Source organism: Entelurus aequoreus, linkage group LG01 (genome assembly GCF_033978785.1).
Source record: "Entelurus aequoreus isolate RoL-2023_Sb linkage group LG01, RoL_Eaeq_v1.1, whole genome shotgun sequence".
Taxonomy (NCBI): Eukaryota; Metazoa; Chordata; class Actinopteri; order Syngnathiformes; family Syngnathidae; genus Entelurus; species Entelurus aequoreus.
In genome coordinates, this window is record NC_084731.1 from 20510405 (window position 1) to 20520338 (window position 9934).

A 9934-nucleotide genomic window follows, 5' to 3' on the forward strand; every position below is an offset into this window, starting at 1 on the left:
GTAATCCTCCATGGTAAAAGTCCAAGCAAACAATGGCTGCGCACTCTTGCTGCCGGTTGTCTTCTTCTGCAGCACTCTTCTGCAGTACCAGCAGTCGCAAGAAGGATCACTAGCGCCCTCTACCACCAGGAGGCGGGAGTCACTTAATGACTCATATTTGACCCGGCGGAAGTGCCAAGCATGCGCTAATTATTTTGCGAAACGAGTTTGACCCGGCTGTAATTCGAGGCATGCGAATACCATATTCCCGGCGCCAATTCAAGGAAATACGATATATATATATATATATATATATATATATATATATATATATATATATATATATATATATATATATATATATATATATATATATATATATATATATATATATATATATATATATATACACACACACATACATACATATATTCATATATATAGCACAGAAAAAAAACAATCAATTGTATAGTTTTTAATTTAGTAATTTTAAATTTTTTTTTATCTACATGCTGCAGACGGTCAAAGGAGGATACTCAGAGACCAGAATTGAGAAAAGGATCATCATCACAGGAGATGATGATGTAGATCAACACCAGGTGAGGAAGAGTGAATACAGACTACTCTGACAGTGAGCTGATCTCTAAACTTTGTGACTCATGCTATGATATGTCCTGTGCCTATAGGCCCTTGCTATGGCGATCCAAGAGGCCAAGCAGCAGCATCCTGACATGCTGGTGACAAAAGCAGTGGTAATTAGAGAGACTGAGTCTCCCACTGAGGAGATAAAACAGAAGGTAAAGGAACACAATTTCAGTCACAAAAAAATATCAGAATAATTGCATGATATTGGTCGAAACCACATGTAGACACCTTAATTAGATTGTGTTTGAGAATCAAAGTAATACACATAGATACGATTGGAAGACACTAGATGTAAGGGTGTGAGATGACTGCAGGGAAGTGCTTTTCAACGATTTTGTGTTGCAAAAGTCACATGTAAATAGACAGCCTATCAAGGGTTCTTTCTGATTAGGGACAGGCAGACACCTTTAAACACAGGTACACTGATCTGAATACACACACTGGATGTCGCAATAGCAATTCAAGTGTAACCCATGTCACACATGACAATGTGTAAAGATTACGTGTCAGCTGACTTTAAGCGCCCTCTGAATTAACTGCCGCTACTCCAATCAGGGCAGCGACAAGCAATCAGCCGCTTTTGTTTTGGCTGGCAGCAGGTAGCTGCGGACTATTGCAGTATCAACGCACAATACCTTCTTTCACTGTAAATTATCCACTCAACAGATCAAATAACGAAACGGTAAGATGCAAAGACTTAAGTCAACGTGACCATCATCTTTGTAGTTAGTTCCTTGCAGCGCTTGCAATTGGTTGACGGTACGATGCGCACCCTGAACTCCATTGTAAAAATGTGTTTTCTACATTGGTTGTTTGTTCTATTTTATTCCATGATTCAATCTACTATGTTTCACATTGGTTAAGTTTGTAGTTATGTTACCTTGATTTCGGCTAGAGTGTCATCTTGATAATTGTTTTGATTATATTATAAGTGTAATATTTGAATGATGATAAATGAATGTGTTGTGGCAATTGCGAATGTCACCCAATGCCCCCGGTTTGAGGAAGCACTCGGTTGCTTTTTCAATCACATCTTTAATGGTGACCTGCCAACATGAGAATGCTAAACAGCAAGTGCTTAACGTTTAATGGCTTTGTAAATACACTGAGACACAAGTTGAAGTTAATTGTGTTTTCATGTTTTTTTTAAATTTTCCACTAACGTGAAGTGTTTTGCCAAGAGGATTATTTGTAATATATACATTTTCAGGATGTGCTTTTTTTATTATAATATTTCTTTTTTTTGGCCAAAGTAAACAATCTGAAGTTGTCTTTATTTTTAAGTTATTTAGCCATGATTTTACCAGTCTGGCCGACGTTGGAATAGATTTTCCTCCATGCGGGCCCTGAGCTAAAATGAGTCTGATTTAGAAGCTACATTGTAGAGGGACATTAACCGCTAGCGAGGACGTTATGTTGCGTTGACGACGGTTTTGTTTGCTTGTGGCTGTCAAATATTGGTCACAGCTACAATGGTGTCATCAACATGCGGTATCACGATATGGCGATGGTATCAAAAGATCTATATAATTTGTATTGTCTATTTGGCACAACCCTAATTCCATCCCACTATTTGTGAAACACTGCTGTAGTGAGACTTGTAGATGAATGATGCATTTTTCTCCATTTTCAGTCCTGATTGACTGTGGTGGCTCCTGAAGCGGAGGACATGAGAGGATCTTCTCCCTGTGCAGCATGCCACCAATTTGCTAAGAGGACTATCCACTCCTCTTGATTACACACTGACAGAACAGACTGTGATCCACCCTGCAGTAGATTGCTTCCTCTGTCCTCCGAGACAAACCGACTGTGACTCTGCTCTGACTCTTACGCTGATCCGGACTCCCGGTCCTGTCATATTAACCTGGATTGGTCAGGATGGATCGCCTAATGGAGCACTATTTGGCAACACTTTCTTGGGTTAGATGTTTTACTGCACATCCCTCCTTGCCTCATTCACATTTGTTTACAAATGACTTCCTTATATATTACAAAACTGCATCATTCTCATGGAGTACTTGAAATAAATACATATATATGTTAAGTAAAAAAGCTTGGCTAAGAGAAGGGGGTGCAACGCTGGTGATCCACCATATCGTCGCCTTTCGGTCATGACAAACTTTTTACATTTGTATGTAAGGAACATTCAACTTCTCTCCAGTATTTGCTTGATACATAAATCAGTATACTATCAGATTAATATAATCTGCATGATTCAAATAAAAGCATCAGGGGGAATTATTTAAAAAAACAACACACGGAGGGTCTCATGTGAAAAATACATTTTTGTTGGGAAATTAATTAGCCCTTTATGCAGGACTTACAAGCAACTTCCAAAAAAAACATCGGACCAGCAGGTGGTGGACTTTTTCAGAATTTCCTGGACTCTGCTATCAAATTGAGACATTCTGCTTTCTTCAAACGATGGAGATCATAAGTCGTACTCAATTTTTGTCATCGATTTTACGTAGTTTTTTTAATGCTCTGTTTCTGGGGCAGGGGCCAATTTAATTATTAATGTTGAATATGTTTTTGAAATGTTTATGCGTGAAGTTTTTTTTTATTCTCCTTGCCTAAATGCCTAATTATACTTTTATTTGGCTGACATGATCCAATAATGTATACATGTTATACTTGTGATCTTTCATTCTTTGGGTGTGAACATGCTTATATGCCACTCTTGTATATCCTGTTACTTTGCTATAGGTGCTGTGTGTGGTGGCAAAATATACATTTTTGTTTTGCAATTAACTGAATCCAATTGCAGCAAAGAAAAAAAGCTGTTCTGCTCATTTGTGTTCCATCAAATCTGTCAATAATACATTCTGGCATCAGTTCTGCATTTATGTACCAAAACACTGCTGTTATATTCTAAAAAAGTATTGTGACATTTTGGAGCCGCTGTTATTGTTACATCAATAGGAGTAGCACCTTATTGCTTTTGTAACCTTGACACGCTTGCTGCACAAAAGTCAGCTATGTGAACCACTACACTACCAACGACCAAAGCTGAACTCATTTATCACTTGGGATGGGCGATATGACCTAAAATCTATACCGCAATATATATTGCATATTCCTGCGATAAGGATATATATCACAACACATTATTTGGCAAATAAATGACAGTAGAACCAGTTCAAAACAGGTTATAAAGGCTGCTATTTTAGCTGCTGATGTATACTTGTATTCTTTTATCAAAACGATTATTAATCTACCTGCTAATTTACTGTTAATAGCTGGTTACTTTGTGTTGTAACATCACTGACTAAATACTTTTTTGATCACAATTATTAAAAACCAAACTGAAAGGCGGTGTAACATTTTATTTTTTTAGAAAATAAATAGAGCAAAATAACTAAACATAAGCAAAAATTGGCTGGTTTTTTTTAAAACTATACTCAGATTTAAAGTCGAGGACTTATTTCCTGAATTATCAGGAAAAAGTATCAATGTAGTTACAGTAGTATTGACTTTATACTATATTTGGTATGGTTACTGTCCATATTTGTATCAATCTGCCTACCCCTGTTAATATACAAAAGTTTTAGCTTAGCATGGCTTCTTGTATCCTCCTACGGCGTGTAGTGTAGAATGTTTAGCTATTCCTCATCCTCCGGTGATGATGTTTCTTGTTAGAAACCTACTTTATTTGCCGCCATTGAGGCCAGGATTAGTTACCCGCTATCACTAGCAAGGACGTTACCTTGCGTTGAGGATACGGTCGTTCGCTTGTCACTGTCAATTTGCCAGACACAGCTAGAACGTGCCATCAATTTGGCAGACGATAGAGCGTTTAATACTATAGTCATATCATGATAATGCATGTTGATATCACTTATATTGTGCAACCTTATTCATCACAAAACTATTTTACAGAACACAATAAGGGGGGATGTGAGAATGAACCAAACCATGAATATTGTGGAGCCTGGAGATAATTCATCTGTTGATGTGTGATCATTTCTTTCGAAGTTCCACAGAACATTCATCATTTTGACATTTGATCGTGCAGTGATTCACATATCTGACTTTTGAACTTGACATGTGTTTCATTCCTCATTCACAACTGCCCTGTGATTGACATGTGATCAGTTAAATTTTGTTAAAATCCTATAGCCTCCAGCCCCTGTCAGTATAATAGCAGAAAATGGTTGTACACTATCTGGCATCTGTCTAACAATGATTGACATCAGCCTGTTTTCTTCCAATTCCTTTTTTTGAAGTATTATTTATTGCAATGGTGTTGATTGTGCTTTCTCTTCAACTTTAGACCATGCTGAAGAGTGGTAGTGTGAAATTCTTGGGATGACCTTCGATAGTATACTAATATGCATCGCTATCATCCACATGAATCCGTCCGATAGAGCCTGAGCCGCGTCGCCGTCTGTGTTAATCTCGTGCTTCTGGGTAAGCGAAGAATGGAGTACGCTCCTTGTCAGATTTGCAATAAGCAGGCATTTATACTTATCAGCTGTGCTCTATAAAAGGAAGAAAACTGTGAACTGTCATTGAAACGTAATAAAAAAAAAGCTACAGCACGTAGTCAGTGACAGTCCGAGCTGAACCAGCAGCTTTTGACATTCCCATTGTCCGGTTCCTATATATACTGTCCCTGGACTGTCAAGCGAGTATGCTATGTCACGACGCATGCAGCACTTACACTCTAGACCACGGGCTATTCAACTGGCCAAATCCGGCACGGATATGATAGCACCGAGTTCAGATCGAAACTTGGGGGACAAACATTTTTGCAGCAAATTTCTAAAAACACTATAAAGCTCCTGCTGTACAGAGAAACTTGGACTGTGAACACATTGGCAGATCCTTGCTTTGAGTATTTAACTGAGGCATTCCTCAAGGCACCCCTTTAAAGAGGAACTGCACTTTTTGGGGAATTTTGCTTCCAATCCTTATGTAAGACACTTTTAAAAAAAAAAAAAGCATTTTAAAAAGTAAACACCATATTTTTCGGACTATAAGTCGCATTTTTTTTCATAGTTTGGCCGGGGGTGCGACTTATACTTAGGAGCGACTTATGTGTGAAATTATTAACACATTACCGTAAAATATCAAATAATATTATTTAGCTCATTCACGTAAGAGACTAGACGTATAAGATTTCATCGGATTTAGCGATTAGGAGTGACAGATTGTTTGGTAAATGTATAGCATGTTCAATATGTTATAGTTATTTGAATGACTCATACCATAATATGTAGGGATGTCCGATAATGGCTTTTTGCCGACATCCGATATTACGATATTGTCCAACTCTTTAATTACCTATACCGATATCAACCGATACCGATATATACAGTCGTGGAATTAACACATTATTATGCCTAATTTGGACAACCAGGTATGGTGAAGATAAGGTCCTTTTTTTTAAAATTAATAAAATAAAATAAGAAACAAATTAAAAACATTTTCTTGAATAAAAAAGAAAGTAAAACAATATAAAACAGTTACATAGAAACTAGTAATTAATGAAAAGTAGTGAAATTAACTGTTAAAGGTTAGTACTATTAGTGGACCAGCAGCACGCACAATCATGTGTGCTTACGGACTGTATCCCTTGCAGACTGTATTGATATATATTGATATATAATGTAGGAACCAGAATATTAATAACAGAAAGAAACAACCCTTTTGTGTGAATGAGTGTAAATGAGGGAGGGAGGTTTTTTGGGTTGGTGCACTAATTGTAAGTGTATCTTGTGTTTTTTATGTTGATTCAATAAAAAAAAAAAAAAAAAAAAAAAAAACGATACCGATAATTAAAAAAACGATACCGATAATTTCCAATATTATCGGACATCTCTAATAATATGTTACGTTAACATACCAGGCACGTTCTCTGTTGGTTATTTATGCCTCATATAACGTACACTTATTCAGCCTGTTGTTCACTATTCTTTATTTATTTTAAATTGCCTTTCAAATGTCTATTCTTGGTGTTGGGTTTTATCAAATAAATTTCCCCCAAAAATGCGACTTATACTCCGGTGCGACTTATATATGTTTTTTTCCTTCTTTACTAGGCATTTTCGGCCGGTGCGACTTATAGTCCGAAAAATACGGTAAATGTGATTAAAATGGAGCAAATGAGAGTCGCTCTATTCTGCCTATAAAGCGCTCTAAAAACATCCACACACTTCCATTGAGGTTTGTAAGTATAAAAAAAACATGTATTATTTACGTATTTTGATCATTTTAAGCATTCCGCGGCGCATCAATTTCAAAAACGCATCACAATGTTAGTTTTTTCCTTCAACATCCCCGATTACTCACTGCAGACGTCATGAGAGCCAAAAAACATAACAAAACATCACTTTCTGGACAATGACTGCTGTCAATCCAACACCAACAGTTAGGATGTTCCTATACTCATTCCTATATTCACTAAATCCGATGAAATCTTATACGTCTAGTCTCTTACGTGAATGAGCTAAATAATATTAATTGATATTTAACGGTAATGTGTTAATAATTTCACACATAAGTCGCTCCTGAGTATAAGTCGCACCCCCGGCCAAACTATGAAAAAAACTGCGACTTATAGTCCGAAAAATACGGTACGTTTATTTACAAGTTAGAATGCATTAAAAAAATACTTCTGTCTTGTGTCTCATGATTGTGAATGATAGGCAAATTTCCAGAAATAAGTGCAGTTTCCTTTTAAGTCTTTTCCTTTTTTGGCAATTACCGTATTTTCCGGGCTATAGAGTGCGCCAGTATTTAAGCTATACCCACCAAATTTTAGAGGAAATAAATATTTTTACATATATTAGCCGCAACGGACTATAAGAAAGATTTTATAAATGTTTATTTACGTACCTTAATTGTTTCCCAACAGTGCCTGATCAAACAAAGCAGAAGTCATCGTCATGGACCCACTAGCTGCAAAAGCTTGCTCTCCAATCAGCTAAACAGACTCAATAATTCCACAGTGACGTTTTGTTGAATTTACAAAACTGAAACAATACAAAAAGAATGCCTTCGTTAGTTAATAATACTAACACAGACACTTGTTAACGTGTAGGCATATTTTTGCTAATGTTAGCGACGCTAGCTTGATTACATTATGATAGTAGATACAAATATGTCTGAAAAAACCCTACTATTTGGACAGTTTAGCAGGTATGAATTGTTTTAGTTATACTGTAAAACGTACAAACATTGCTTTGTACATTTGCAAACAAGAATCTTTTTGAGCAGAAACGCTATAGACCAATAGTAGACTAAACAGGACTTACACTTCCATATAAAGCAGTGGTTCTTAACCTTGTTGAGGTACCGAACCCCACCAGTTTCATATGCGTATTCACCGAACCCTTCTTTAGTGAAAAATAAAATGTTGTTTTTTTTCAAATTCAAGACAAAGTTATATGTTTTTGGTAACACTTTAGTTTGGGGAACATATTCTAAGTAACAAAGACTTAATTTATAGTTTTTTGGACACTCGGGAAACATATTCTAAGTAACAAAGACTTAATTTAGAGTTATTTGGTTAGGGTTAGAGCCAGGGTTAGAGGGTTAGGGTTATAATAAGGCCATGCCGAATAAGGCATTAATAAGTACTTAATAATGACTAGTTAAGAGCCAATATGTTACTAATTAGCATGTTAATAAGCAACTAATTAATAGTGAATATGTTCCCCATACTAAAGTGTTACCATGTTTTATTACTGGTGCACAAAATGAACCGTGCATGAACATCACCTTGTTCAAACAACAAAATCAACACAGTGCATAAACTCACAACAAATTACACACCTGCAAATCAGTCTGACTTCTGCTGTTGCCGTATCCGTAATACGCTGATAGGAAGAAGTTTTTATTTACACCATGAGTCGGGTGTGTCTTGACCTCCGCCGAACCCCTGAGCCCGACTCACCGAACCCCTAGGGTTCGATCGACCCCAGGTTAAGAACCACTGATATAAAAGTAGGAAACAGGAAGTACATTTTCAACTCCCAGCACAGACAGTGAGCAAACTCCAAAAGATAGCAACATGGCACAAACAATAACACACCTTTTTAGTGTCTGTCGGTGTTCTATGAAAACTACTGGTTGTATACAAAACATTATGGCCGTCAGCAAAGACAAAATCCATGAATAAGCTGCACTGTTTTATAAACCGCAGGGTTCAAAGCATGGAGAAAAAAATAGCGGCTTATAGTCTGGAAAATACATTTATTTTCGTAATTTATGTAATTTAGGTGTTTCTGTAGCTTGTTTACTTCAGATGCAGTCAGTATTTATTTGTTAAACATATTTAGTTAATACTAGTAGTGATCCGCAAGGTTCAATTTTAGGTCCAGTTCAAAAAATTTTTTTGCAACAGATTCTTAAAAACACTGAAGTGCTGTCATTAAGATGACAAAGACTTGCTCTTTTGCAGAAGGTCCTAAAAAACAGCAAAGTTTTGTAACTCGGACAAAAAAAAAAAGCCAAAAATTAAATGTCTACTGTAGACGGCGCGAGTTCTCTGGAATGTAGATTAAATAAGACTAATAGTGAAGGGAGAACTTTGCTTTCTGGAAATGTGCCCCCCCCAAAACAATTTAGTTGACTATCCCTGGTCTAGACTGTTGGGGAAATAATATCTGGATACAATACTTTGACTATGCTGATTAAAAAAAAGAGGTTCCACACTCCATGTGCTGAAATGGAGCTTACAGTAGAAAAGCCTTACCTGTTCAGAAATATTCATATTTCTGAGTGATATCCTGTAGACCAGGGGTGTCCAAAGTGCGGCCCTCAGCTTTGAGTTTTGTTGGCCCGCAACACATAGTTGAAATAAAAAGCAACAGTAAAAATGTAAGAATAAAGGCGTAATGACATTTTGATACTTATCATTTAATTTGCCATCTACAAAACTAAGCTTTCAAAGTTTTGTCTTTAAATGTACAGGATATGTCAGTTTTTTTTTTACCAAAATAAATATCAAAATGGCGCCGGATGACTTGTCAGTTTCCCACCCTCGGCGGACAATGTTTGGACACCCCTGCTGTAGACTATGACAGAAATATGAATGTCTCATTAATATGAGCTTATGATTGGAGTGCAGTACACCTGTGTGATGATCATACAGAAATATATATACACTGCCTTGGAAGTGTATATCTGTCTGGGAAATACATCTTACGAAACGGGGACTGTCAGTTATTAACAAGTTGCAGAAGTATTATGGTACAATTCAAATATAAACCAGCATTAGTACAGAAAAATAAGCTTTGTTCTGCCCTAAATTAGCATTAAAGACTGTAACACATTGCATGGTGATGCGTACAGTATGTGCTGT

General features: G+C 36.6%; 1 protein-coding gene across 8 annotated transcripts in view; it reads left to right on the top strand.

The window, feature by feature from the left end:
- Positions 1 to 5572, top strand: part of LOC133648971 (band 4.1-like protein 1) — a 169753-nt gene extending 164181 nt beyond the window's left edge. For 5 of the 8 annotated variants that reach the window (XM_062045601.1, XM_062045583.1, XM_062045592.1 and 2 more), the window contains 3 exons: positions 498 to 578; positions 666 to 776; positions 2258 to 5572. In XM_062045601.1, the coding sequence (XP_061901585.1) occupies positions 498 to 578; positions 666 to 776; positions 2258 to 2263 (198 nt within the window). In that variant the 3' untranslated portion in view covers positions 2264 to 5572. The remainder of the gene's footprint in view (positions 1 to 497; positions 579 to 665; positions 777 to 2257) is intronic. The other 3 variants (XM_062045625.1, XM_062045633.1, XM_062045643.1) reach the window with 2 other exon arrangements.
- The last annotated feature ends 4362 nt before the right edge of the window (positions 5573 to 9934 follow it).